General features: G+C 39.0%; 1 protein-coding gene across 1 annotated transcript; it reads right to left on the bottom strand.

Annotated features, from left to right (window-relative positions):
• Nucleotides 1-8,337: 8,337 nt before the first annotated feature.
• Nucleotides 8,338-13,763, bottom strand: TMEM14A (transmembrane protein 14A). The gene is made up of 4 exons (XM_057554010.1): nt 13,658-13,763; nt 11,793-11,894; nt 10,156-10,243; nt 8,338-8,640 (listed from the first exon to the last, which is right to left on the bottom strand). The coding sequence occupies exons 1-4, from the start codon at nt 13,725-13,727 to the stop codon at nt 8,601-8,603; spliced, it is 300 nt and encodes a 99-aa protein (XP_057409993.1). The 5' UTR covers nt 13,728-13,763; the 3' UTR covers nt 8,338-8,600.
• Nucleotides 13,764-13,899: the final 136 nt, after the last annotated feature.

The following is a 13,899-nucleotide window of genomic DNA, read 5'->3' as shown; positions in this document are numbered from 1 at the left end:
AAGCATCAGATGAAGACTTGGAGAAGAAGAGCATGAAGGAGATCATGTCAGCTCTTGCCTTTTTTTTTTTTTTTTGCTGGTGAAAATATGTGAGAGAGAAAGAGAGGGATCCCCACCACCGACTCCTTGAACCAAGAAAGTTTTGGGGCATAGAATAAGAGGAGGTGGAGAAATATACTTAATATTGGGCATCATTGAGCAGACTCAGAGACAACTTTTTCTGGGTTTTTGTTTGTTTCTTCTTTTTTAAAAAAATTTTTCATTGAAATATAGTTGATTTACAATGTTGTGTTAGTTTCAGGTTTACAGCAAAGTGATTCAGTTTATCTATCTATTCTTTTTTAGATTTTTTTCCATTATAGGTTATTACAAGATATTGAATATAGTTCCCTGTGCTGTACAGTAGGTCCTTGTTGGTCATCTATTTTATATACAGTAGGGTAAGAGATAACTTATTTTGCAAAAACAAAGAGCAGAGGGAAAAAAGAAGAGATGCCCACACAGACACTCCACCCTCACGCAAGGATTCTTTTTAAATATAGTTTAGTGCCCAATTTCTACCTTCTGAATGCTGTGTTTCTACTCATTAAGACATAATCACAAGGAAAAGTGCACATCTACTAAACACCTGCTCAATCTGAGAGAAAAGGCCAATAAGGAGGACGAATATTTTTAGCTTAACCATATTTTCTAATTTTTCTAGAATGAGTTCCTATAACTTGTGCAATAATATTGAAAATATTTTGTAAGTGAATAAGGGGAAGACAGATTTTTTTTTCCATCTTTGCTGCTGTCTTCTTTGTCTTCTGAAAATGGCAGGATTCCCTGGAAACTGAGATGTTTCTTGCTCTTGAGAATTGTAGTTAATGTTGGTCTTCAAGGTTTAGGGATGAGGGCAATCTGACACCTCCGTGGTTTAACATTATTTAACATAAAGTATTCAGGAATGACAACCAAGGAACCATGTATCAGTATACTTTCTTAATATTTTTTTATTATTCCAAATTGTAAACATTTAAACTTCTAATTATTTTTTGTTGTTATAAAGGGGGTAGAGTAGAATCTTTGGGAAAAATACTATTTTCCAGTTATGTGTTGTTTTTTCCACCTCCAATCATGATAGGAAATAATACAGAAAAACTCATTGTGTTTAAATTTTATATTAAAATTGTACTATGCCAAATGCACACATTCAATTTGTGTTATTTATCTTAATGAGAAAGTATCCAGAAGTTGGTTGGTAAGGGTCTAACAATAAAACTGAAAACCAAGTTAAAAAAATCTTGAAAGCAGCAAGAAATAGACTACACCTTGATTCATGTTTCCTTGGGTAATGCAACAGAGGGTCTTTTGAGTTCACTCAGTTCTATTGTTAGATTGTTACCAAGTTATTTCTGAGATTTACTGCCATTTAATTCCTCTGTGTCTAAGCCTCTTGTGTTTAAAAAGAGAATTTATAATGGAATGATCAAACAAACACTTGCGTGTTCTTGAACAATGGAAAGAAGGGACAAAAAATACCATCCACATGAAAATGATGTGGAAGAAATACAACAATGGTCAATTGCTGAACCAGGCACGAGAGTCAGTCTTACTTGGTATGATCTCATTTAACCATCATGAGGGCACCATGAATAGGTGTTAGTTTCATTTTCACACATTAGGGAACTGACATTAGAAGGGAGTCAGTAACATGTCCATGCTAATTAAGGGGAGAACCCGAATTCAAACTGTGGCCCCAAAAGTGTACCGGGCATGTTACATCTGCAAACAGTAGGGATACATATTCCTGGATCGACTAAATTCAGTAAACCCTTTGCTTTGGTTTTATTAAAAAAAAAAAAAATTCTTTAGTTGCATGGGACCCAGAAAAAACAGCATGGGTTTAATAACTACTTGAAACAATGGTTGAACTGGTGCTTAGCCCCCTTCTATTTCATTCTTTTTCCATGATATCACCAGTAATAATAATAATAAAAATATAATAGCAACACGTTCTGTTTTAAATTAATTTTTATTGGAGTATAGTTGCTTTACAATGTTGTGTTAGTTTCTACTGTACAGCAAAATGAATCAGCTATACATATACATATATCCCCTCTTTTTTGGATTTCCTTTAACAACGTGTTCTTATATTCTTTCTTTCATTTTTTAAAAAATTAATTAATTTATTTATTTTTGGCTGTGTTGGGTCTTCATTTCTGTGCGAGGGCTTTCTCCAGTTGCGGAGAGCGGGGGCCACTCTTCATCGCGGTGCGCGGGCCTCTCACCATCGCGGCCTCTCCCATTGCGGAGCACAGGCTCCAGACGCGCAGGCTCAGCAGTTGTGGTGCACGGGCCTAGTTGCTCCGCGGCATATGGGATCCTCCCAGACCAGGGCTCGAACCCGTGTTCCCTGCATTGGCAGGCAGATTCTCGACCACTGTGCCACCAGGGAAGCCCCTTTCTTTCATCCTTTAGTGTGAAGAACTTTTTGAAACACGTGAAGAATTTGAGAAATTAATCCAAGGTGAGATAAAAGCCTTGTTACTCATGTTGCATTAGACCAAGGATGAGATGGTTGCTCCGTTACTGTGAAAGACACACACACACACACAAATATTCTAAATAAGAGCAGTGAAAATGATGTTGACAGTATCTTTCAATGTCTCTATGAAAGGAAGGCAGCACGGGGAACTTGCAACTTGCTTGTGAGAGATCCGACTCGGAGGAGCCCACCTCCAAGCTCTCAGTTGGAAGGATTCCAGCCCCATCCCTTTGTTAGGGATGATATCTACTCCGCAGTTGTCACCTTCAGAAAACCACACTGTTCCTGTGCTGCCTTTCACTTCTCCAGGACCTAGTCACTTCTTTATAGTAAAGAAGACTATACAAATATTTATATAAGGATAGAAAATATATTCTTTATATTAAATTCTTCTGCTAGAGTAACTAGTATGGTTCTGTCTCCCAGCTGGATCCTGACTGATGTAATTAGGGTGCAGAGAAACCTGGCAGCAAGAGCAGAAAAGCCACGATGCTCTTGCATGAATCTAGTCCTGAGAAATGCAGACAGTGGCCAGGAAAACTGGGTCAGCTGACAGTGTTAAGTGCGAAAAGGGCAGGGCCAGCCTTACTGTGGCCCTCCTGAGGCAAAGAGGGAGACAGAGAAGGAGAGAGAGAAAAGAAGAAGGAAAAGGAGGAGGAGAAAGAGAGGGAGGAGGAGGAAGAGGGGAAAGAAGAAAAAAGAGGGGGAGGGGACGGGGAGGGGGAAGGGGAAAGCGCCAAGTCCTAACCGCAGGACTGCCAGGGAACTCCCTGTCTCTGCATTTTTAACAGCTGGAAAATAATGTTTGAAAAAGCTTGAACTTTAAGCAAATACTCCGTGCCATCCCTAACACACGGGTTGGATGACTGCTTAGTTATCAATGCTCTTGTCCTCCAGGTGCATTCATTATAACATGAGTTAATGTAGGAAAGGATCATGAAAAATGTTAAGAGTTTTCTAAACCCACCTGCAATGCTGGTTTACGCCATCCTTTCTGGGTTGAGTAACATTGGTTCTCATTGGATGATTTAGTATATACATTTAAATATATTTATCATGAGCAACCATTTTAGAGACCACTCATGTGATGTAGATTATTTAATCGATACTTGTGTATTTGACATAGATTACAGGTACTCTAACTTCCTAGATTGTACTTTTCCCTTAATTACAGTTGGTGCGTTTTCAGTCCCCATGGTCTCAGATGGAAGATGGACCAAATGTGATTATCTTATAACTCAGGCTTTCTCCATAGCATTCTTTCAAAAGTATTTAAAGATAATATATTCTTTTGTCATTAGCATGTAATTTAAGAGATTTTTATCTTATAATTTTACCAACATTGACAACAGAATGGATGTTTAGCACCACTATTCCCGATGACTGAAGTTGGATACTATGTGGTACACAGACTACGTTCATGGCTAAAAACAGTAACATCACCACTACCAGCAGTGCTAATCATATAGATGGCTCACCTCCACTCAGCGCTATGTGCCAAGCACTGTGTCATGCATTACATGCACGATCCCGTCTAATCTTCACAATAATTCCATGAAAGATGTGCTATTGTTATCCCCGTTTTACAGATGAGGCAACCAGAGCCTAAAGACGCAATGTCAGGCAACTAAAAACACAGGAGCCTGCACTCATGTCTCTGACTCTTGATCCCCCGCCCGAGTAGCATAACCTCACAGAGCTTTAGGGATAGAATATTCCTTAGTTTCCTCCTATTCCAATCATTTATTTTGTGTTCAATTGATTTTGACTCAAAATGCCCCATAATCCAGAGCCCTATCAGAGGAAAATTTTCTCGTGAAAATAAGGTGTGGGTCCTAGTGAGGATGAGTTGCACCGCTGAAAATCCCACCCTGCTATGGTGCGGGGAGAGCGTATGGTCCCAGACCTAGAGGAGCCACAATCCAGGCTTCGGTGCTCAAATCGTTCTATAAAGGCTCGCAGAGCAGATACAGGGAGGTGAGACGAAGACAAAGGCACACGAGAAGCAGCTGTTTCCAGGGTTCAGCATCCTCAGGATTTAAGCTCTTCTGCCTCTTTCAGATGAACACACCGAAGCCCTCAGAGAGGTGGGACTTATTCGAACTCACACAGAGAGCTGGTGGCAGAGATCAGGAACTAGGTCTCTGAACTTCTAGGGGACTTTCTGCCAAATCACACTGACTTTAACTTGTATGTCCCTAAATCCTCTACCTTCTCGTTTTCAACTATCACACAGGTGCTAAGAGACCACGGGCAAGATTTTCTTATGGGCAATCGGCTGAGCTGGGCCGATGTCCAGCTCCTGGAAGTCATCTTCATGGCTGAAGAGTGCAGACCCAGTGTCCTCTCGGGCTTCCATCTGCTCCAGGTACTGCTCCCCAAACACCTCCCAAGAAAGCAGGGAGGAGGGATTTGTGTCACTCATTTAACCTTCCCTTCAGTCGTTCATTATCCTTTAAGAACTTCCTAACTTCTTTATGCCAAGACCTTTGCTAAGGGTGCAAAGGTGCCCTCCAGGAATACTCCCTAGTGGGGGAGACATGCACACAGACAGATAACCCCAACATAACGGAGCAAGTGAAAAATAAAACGATATATGGGAATGCAGATGAGGGTCACCCGGGCCAGGCTTCTTGCAGGAGTTAAGTCTCAAAGGCTTTGCCTGGAACGTAGCAGACCCTCAATACCAGTGGCTTCTTCTGTGGATAAGGTGAGGGGATAACACTCAAGATAATCCCATCCTAACAGAGCCACAGTATAACAATAACCATAACCATGGACTATGCACTTACTACACGCCAAGCTTTGTGCCAGCACTGAATGCACTTTATTCCATCCTCTATGTAGACAGGAAACGAGACTCGGGGGGGTTAACTAACTTTTCTTAGGTCACACTGTTAGTAGGTGGCAGGACTGGGACTCACACCTATCTGTCTGATTCCGCAGCCTGAGTTCAAAACCACTTTGCTATGTTGGTGGATTCCTTTATATCCTTTTTAAAATACACTGATTTAAAATAGTTGTCATCCAAGTTTGATAATTCTGCAGCCTCAATTTTCCACTTCACATTACATTATAAGCATGTGTTAGTATTGTTACATTTAGTCTGGCTCATTTTTATACAATGTAGTCTGTTATATATATATATATATATATATATATATATATATATTTGACATTTTTCATGATTATATAATATTCTATTTATTGCACTCAGAATAATTTTAAATAGTGAAAATCGTGAACAACTTAAATATTCAATACCTGAGAAATGTCTACACAAATGAGGATACATCCATGAATAGAATTTTACACAGCCACTGAAAGTTATGTTTTCAGAGATAACATAACATGAAAAATGCTTATGATTTAAGAAAAATGAGAACTTCTAATATAGTTACGTATCAGGATGCTCTGGAATATTTGCTTTTATAATTAATGTTGCAACGGCATCTTCACAGATACGAATTTTTCCACATTTAGGATTACATCATTAGGATACAATCTTAAAAATGGGATCACCTGGTTAGAGCCTATAAACATTTTTGGGTTCCTTGAGAAATTTTGCTATCTTGCTTTCTACAAGGCTGGCATCACTTTGCAGGACCACACAATGTATGAAAATTCCATTTTATACCTCTCCTCCACCAGCAATGAGAAAGATATAAACACTTTTTCTCATATATAAAAATGTGCCTCGTTTATATTTTGTGCATTTTGCCATATTCTCTTCTCATGGATAGTATACATTTGCGTTTTAGGAATTCAAGGCCAGAAGCAGCTACATTCCCACAATTAACAAGTTTCTCCAGCCTGGAAGCCAGAGGAAATCTCCACTAGATGAAGACTCCATTGAGACTGTGAAGAATATATTCAAATCTGAACGTGGCATGTTTCTTAAAAACGTGGGCACTGTAATAGCTGAGTATTAACAAATGAAAGAGTCTAAAGAACTCAGAAAACATTTCACTTCACATCTGTAGCACCACCCAGAAAGAAATCATAAGGCCATTTTAATAAAGTAATAAAAAGCATAAAGAAATAAACTACCTAATATTTATCTGTAAGTCAGACACCCTTTTTCTGTTTCTCATAAAAAGGTAAAACACCAAGTAATCAGAATCATACAAATTAGAATTCTTCTGCATTCTACTGCAAAAGAGTAAAATCGTAAGTAATCCAATGGATACCAAGGATTTCTTTAAAAACAAACAAAAAACCAACCAACCGTACATCAACCATCACCCACTTCCACCTCCTTTTGAAAAGTCCAGGACATAGCTTCAAACTAGCTTCTTACACTTCCAATCACTGGAGTACTTTACAGATAGGGTATATATTTCTATGATCAATCTCCCATTTAGTTTCTACCTCAGTATCAGAATCACAGTCTGAGTACAAGCTGTTGTCCACTCAGGTCTGGAGGTCTTTCTCCATCATCTTTGACAGTCAGCACGTGCGTGGAGCATCCCAATGACCACCGCCTTCCCAGCCTTGCTTATGAACCACCTCTTTGGCACCATCAGGACTAGTGGGTTTTGTTTTGTTTTGTTTTTAAAGTATATCAAAGGATTCTGTCTGGGTTTCCTATTTGGTTAAACTACTAGGCTTTTTTTTTTTTTTTTTTTTTTTTTTTGGCTGTGTTGGGTCTTCGTTGCTGTGCGAGGGCTTCCTCTAGTTGTGGCGAGCGGGGGCCACTCTTCATCGCGGTGCGCGGGCCTCTCACTCTCGCGGCCTCTCTTGTTGCGGAGCACAGGCTCCAGACGCGCAGGCTCAGTAGTTGTGGCTCACGGGCCTAGTTGCTCCGCGGCATGTGGGATCTTCCCAGACCAGGGCTCGAACCTGTGTCCCCTGCATTGGCAGGCACATTCTCAACCACTGCGCCACCAGGGAAGCCCCCTAGGCTTGCTTTTTTTTTTTTTTCCTTTTCTTTTCTTTCTACCCTTAATTGAATGGTTTCTGAAAGTTTAACAACCTCCTTGTAGGTCAGCTGGGAAACATAACCGTATCAGCTCTGTTGCCATCAGTTGGGACTCTACCCACCATCTCATGTAAAGAAAGGTCTGAGATCTGACACCATTGCACACAGCCAACAGGACCAAAATTGCAGATTTTTAGAGCTTTAAGGAGTCTGGTCTATCACTTAGTCCAAATTCCTCCTCAAGGATGAGAAACTGAGTCCCAGAAAGGGGACATGACCTTCCAAAGGGCACAGAGCAGTCAGTGGGAGAATTGGGCTGACTCAGGTCTACTGGTAAGCACCTTGGACACGAACAATCATAACCATGCCTAAAAGTGAAGGGGTGATTTGGGACAAATCGTTTTTGTTTCAGAATTATTACTGTTTCAGAGACAGCGAGAGAGAGAGAATGAGAATATCTGCTCCTGAGGAAATCTCTGGCTTAAATAATCCTCCTTCCCAATCTCTTGCATTAATAATTGAACACTTACATGTTAAAGATGATTTGAGTATACAGAGAGGATACTAAAATGAGAGAAACAGGTTTAAAACAGAAGTTCTTTTATTTGAATACTGAATACATTCCATTGGTACAGAGTGTGCTGAGGATGAAGCATTTTAAAGAAAGAAAAAACACTGGTAGCCATACATTAAAATGGAAAAAAAAATTTTAAATATAACACAAATGACAAATAGATACATTAGCATTCTGTGAAGCCCACTTAGGGCGTTCCATCATCTGTAAGTTGTAGTTTAATTTAAGCTTATTTCAGACATGAGTATTTGGAACTGTCAAAAAAAAACCCCAAAAAACAAAAAACAAACAAAAACCACATGACACAGCAAAGCAAACAGTGTATCACGATTTATTAAATATCTTTAATGAAACCAGTACCTGACAATTAGAAAACAGTTAAACCATTTGTTTAAAAAAAAAAAAATCCCTCAAACCAGTGTCCATATTAGAGGTGACAGTGTTTCTTTTGCAGTTTCTATCATAAAATAAGATCACGGTGAACATTCCATATTGGAATTTATCTTTTCAATACAAAGAGTAGGCTCTGCCCATTACAGCAGAATGACTCAAATTTAGTTTTCAGTTCCTGCGGATTCTCAGAGCAGCAGTAAGACAAGTCTCAGGATCATCATGAGGCTAGATTAAAATAAAAGAAAGCCAAGGGGAGGGTGACTCAGCAGGTGTGAGACGGAAGGGTTGTGCGTTCACCTAACCCATGTGGTACTAAACCCTGGCTCCCAGCGTTCTGCCCTGCTTCTACTCCCTGGGGCAGGGGTGATCTCACCATCCCTGGATCCCTGTACTTGAACTTCCAGACGTGACTGAGTTAGCCACTTAAAAATGTTCACTGAATGAAGGAGAAAAATCAGAACTCACTGTTCTGAAAATCTGGGATGAACCTTTGTAAGAGAAAGGTCTGGAAAGAAACACAAAACTTTCAAACACTAGTAAAGGCCAGCAACTTGAAAAACTAATCAAGGGGTGATTTGGGGATGTCATAATTACTATCTCAGCTTCTTTCCACGTTTGGGGTCTTGTCTTCTTGACCTATAAACCCTACTTCTGACCCCTTCCACCACCAAGTATCATTATTAGAACAGGGCTATCATTAGAAAGCAGTCCTTTATAATCACACTTTCATTCCCAAATCATAAACACTATATCCAGCCACACTAGAAATTCTATTGAAAAGTAGAAAGGAGAAAATTACCCATTGCGTTACCACCTAGAGATTACTAACAATTTGAAATATTCCTTCCTATCTTGTTTTTCTATACCCAGACTTTTAAAAAATTGAGATCACACTATATTTGCTTGTTTATTCTGTTTTCATTTCCTATTATGTCAATATTTTTTAACGCCACTAAACAGTTTTTGAAAACATGACATGTAATGCTTGCTCAATATTCCATTAAGTAGACAAAACACCTATTGAACCATTTCCTTACTGGTGAATTTTCAAGCTGTTTCTAATTTTTCAGTTCATCATGTTTTCCACTAGAAATAAACTTGCAATAAACATCAGTCTTTGTATACATCTCATTATTTCTTTGGAATAAATTCCAAAAAGTGAAAACGTACATCAAAGAAAATGAACATGTCGATAGCTGTCAACATATAAAGGCAGCTTCCAAAGAATTTTAAATGTTATGTATAAATTTTTACTTGGTAATGTGCTTAATCTCATGGATTGAATTACTGAGATTAAGAGAAACTTGAAGCTCCCTATTTATCTTTTTAAAAAATATTAAGTTTTCTCCCTTAAAATTTCAAAGTAACTGCGACAGACTTTCACTTTGTCCAACTCTCTAAGAGAGATTATCAGATTTAAATGAATACATTTACTGTCTCAGACAGGTAAATCCTGAGAAAAAATGAGGCTGTATTTATTTATTCTGAAAGAGGTAACTGTGTACATGTGATCAGATAGCATAGCAACGCTAAGTGTATTTGATAAAAATGTTCACTCGCACATAAATGTCAACAATTGATTGACAACTGATTGAATGGATGATATTTTAAGGTTTTATAATCATGCTGATTGTAATACAAATTACTTTGATCTTTTAAGTTAAAACTGACTTTTGCCAAAAATTCAGCACTTCAAAATGACGACAGAGGAAAGAATAGATCAAAATAAGTTCTTCTTACCTTAAACCTGCAACCAGCCCAGCTGGCATGATTTTCTTGGATCTCTTAAACCTCACCCCCATTATGGTGGCCAGGAAGAAAGCTGTAACTAAAAACCAAACCAGTGCGTGAACCAGAGTTTCAAACATGTTATCAGTGCTTGCTTGTGGAAAAAATGATTTCATTTTAGCTTTCTAATATAACAACTATTATGTATTGGTACTGAGCTGCTATTTTCTTGAAAAGATAAAGTGCTCTATTAAAACACTTTATAAAATAGCTTATCAAAATGGTTTCTGAGGAAACAAGCATGTTAAAATCCATTCCTGAAATATCTTCAAAAGAAAAAGTCTTTTTCTAACTTAATTTCTATTTATAGAACACTCCTGGGAAGGTCAGGACTGTGTCTTATTCAAGTTTCCTTAGGAACACTAGGCAGTATACCTGGACCCACAAGAGATAGCCAATAAATGTTTAGTTAGCTGAATGGCAGGAAAAGAATCAGTTCCTAAAGTAAATCTTTAAAGTAAGACCTGATTAATAAAATAATCCTAAGAAAAGGCTGACTGTTTTTATTTTATAGCATTCTATTTTGGAAATTTGATGCCTGAAGAGTAAATAAAAACAGCCTAATAATATTAAATTCAGAAGCATCATACCAGCCTTTTAGAAGCTAAACCAATATGATGAGGGAAGCAGTTTTATGTAAGAGATTAGGGCACTGATGTCACAATTTAAGAACTTAAGGAAAAATCACTTGCTGATATAAAAAACATGACTGACAATAAACATACATTAACTATTTAAGTGCATATGAATAAAAAGCCCTATATATATACATACATATATATGTGTGTGTGTATATATATATATATATTTTTTTTTTGCTGATATCTTTTTATCTTCTGACATAATTTCATTATTAAAAATATCCCTTGCTCTTACTTAAAATAAGGGGAAAAAATCCCACTTAATCTCTTCCTCTCCCTCAAACAAAGAACTGGTACAATTTGTCTTCCTTTGTATTTTCTTCCACACCCACCAGGGCACTTTGCATAATCATCAAATTAAACAGAGACCATTTCCTTGGTGTAGTTTTCCAAACCTTCCCTGTATTTGTCTTTCAACCCAGACAGAAGAACGCCAAGCATCCTGGGGCTTTAAACACACACAAGTTTTTTCCATTTTCCCTGTGGACATTCTCCTACTATAAGCCCAACAAGGGAAGAAGCTAAAAGAGTCAGCCTTGCTTTTCTAAATCTTAAGGCAAAGTGGGATCTAAAAGCTGTTTGTGAATTAAATAAAATAATGCAAGGCTGTCTCTTTTTAGATATTTTCACAGTAACACAAACTATGCTAATATGCATTTAGGAGCATTAGCAGAAAATCCAGACGTAATTCCTTGCTTTTTCTAATTTTATTTTATTTTTCTAGTAACAAGTTTTATAGAAATATTCTTCTGAGTTGGAAGGCCTGGCAGCAACATCATTATTTTTGATCAGGTCTGTGTAGAAAGGAACAAGAACAGTGTTCTGTCTCCACACATGCATATGCCCACCTGCCATGTGACCAGTATCTTCTAGTACACGGAGGCTAGGTTATCAAAACATTATCCCCAAGCTTTGATTCTCTGTAACTGGGAAAAACGCCTTACTCACACAGGGACAGTTTTACATCTCGCTTGTCATTGGAGACACGGTAAGCTCCACAGCCAGCCAAAAATCCAACAGAAAGACCAGCAATCAAAGACAGAACACCACCTGGTGAAAAAAAGCACAGGCTCAGAGAGAGAATCCCCAAATGAAAGGTATGCCTTCATCACTTCACATGTGGAAAAATGCATTTCTTCTTGGGCACTGTAACGGTATCGGCTATCCATGGACAGTTTCTAAGACATGACTGTTTCATGATGAACCCCAAATGCGAGGCAGAGGAACCCCAGGTACATAGCCATGGGAGGGGTAGGTATGGAGATAAAGCCTGCCTTGTAGTAGTGCTTCTGACAGCGACTGCATGGTCCTGGACAATTACCTGACTTCTTTGCGCCCCTCTTTTATTCCCCCTATTCTCCTTGCCTCCATTTTTTTTTTTACTGAGGTTGTGATGATAAAAATAAGATGAAATGATATTTTCAGCTCATGGAGGTAGAGAGGGGGGCCTATTCAAACCAAGCGATGGTTCTGTCCTGAATAATTAACCAACCTTCCAGCCTCAACACATCAGGACTCAGGGATGGCCTGTGACCACACTGAGTAACAGGGAGAACCTGGTCACTGACGCAGCCAGCCAGCCGCCCATCCATCCCCTCCCCCACCCAGCGCCTGCCCTGCTCAGCGCTGCCTGGGGCACTGTAACAGACACGGAGCACTGCAGGGGGCATGTGCCAGGGACACTGTCACCGACACACACAGTCCCCACTTCAGGGCACTCAATCTATTTAGAATCTTATCGGATTGGAATCCCCAGGGTCAAGGCATCTCTGGTTTTTTTTTGTTTTTCTTTTTAGATTTAAATTTATTTTTTATTTTTATTTTTTTATTGAAGTATAGTTGATTTACAGGGTTGTGTTAAGTTTCTGGTGTACAGCAAAGTGATTCAGTTGTAAGGTATCTCTGTTTTTTAAACATCTACAGGAAAGTCAGATTGCAGCAGGGTTAAGAACCACCCTTAAATTCAGATTGCAGCACCTCCCACACCAAAACACACAACCCATCCAGAACAAGAAGCCACATGCACTAGGTTGTAGTCTAATTCTACAGGCAACAAGTGAAGGAAGATGCCTTATAACGGAAGTAATCCTCTCCTCCCACACCCTCCAGCAGCCCCCCCACACACACACACACTCACACTCTCACACTCTCTCTCTCTCTCTCCCTTTTTCCTACCCTTCGAAAAACCGCTAACGAAGGAAGTAACCCTGATAACCATATAGACCTGAAACTCAAGTCCCCCAAGGTCACCAATATAACACTCTTCGAAATATAACTTCATTTAGTGAATTTCTTAAAAATATAAGAAACAAATATGAGACACCATGACTGCAAATGCTTTTACCTTAAAACAAAGCAAAACAGAAAACTTGATCTTTCATTTTTCTCCATGAAAATCCTTCAATTTATCAACCGGGTGTTTTTTTCCATCTTTGGACAGAGATGAAGAAACCACTTCAGATATGATATCTAAGTAATTTTCCTTTGCAACACACAGTATCAACATAATTCAGTTTTTTGACACTATGAGTATATAAACAAACCAGAAACCTCATTTGATAATAAGTGAGTAGCCCTGAAGAGGGTAAGTCAATTAATTATGCAATTGATATTAACAGGTAAAGGGAGACCCAGATGCCCAGGCTCTGGAATGACAGGCTCTGTCCACCCAGCCCCACGGAACCCCCATCCTTCCGAGAATCCCATCCACCACGTGCTGGTCCTCATTAGCTTCTTGTCTTATTTACAGACCCTCAGACAATCCTAGCACAACCACCAACCTCTCTTTGATGAAAAATCTGGTTTGGGCTCACCTCTCCGCTTATATCCCAAAATGCTTCCGAATGTCACCAGGGCTGCATAACCAAAACCAATCAGGTCCATTGGCAAGGTTCAAGTCTAAAGCAAGGCGGAAGAGACATATTTTACAAGATAAAAGACTCTGGGGGAGCAAATGTGTATAAAAATGATATGCATTCCACAGAGTTACAGAAATTAATTTCTCTAACCTACTAAGAAAAGGGTAGCTAGATCTTCACTTCTCCCAACACTCAGC

Source organism: Balaenoptera acutorostrata, chromosome 10 (genome assembly GCF_949987535.1).
Source record: "Balaenoptera acutorostrata chromosome 10, mBalAcu1.1, whole genome shotgun sequence".
NCBI classification, from domain to species: domain Eukaryota; kingdom Metazoa; phylum Chordata; class Mammalia; order Artiodactyla; family Balaenopteridae; genus Balaenoptera; species Balaenoptera acutorostrata.
The sequence above is the reverse complement of the archived record's forward strand: the minus strand, read 5'-3'. Positions and strand labels throughout refer to the sequence as shown.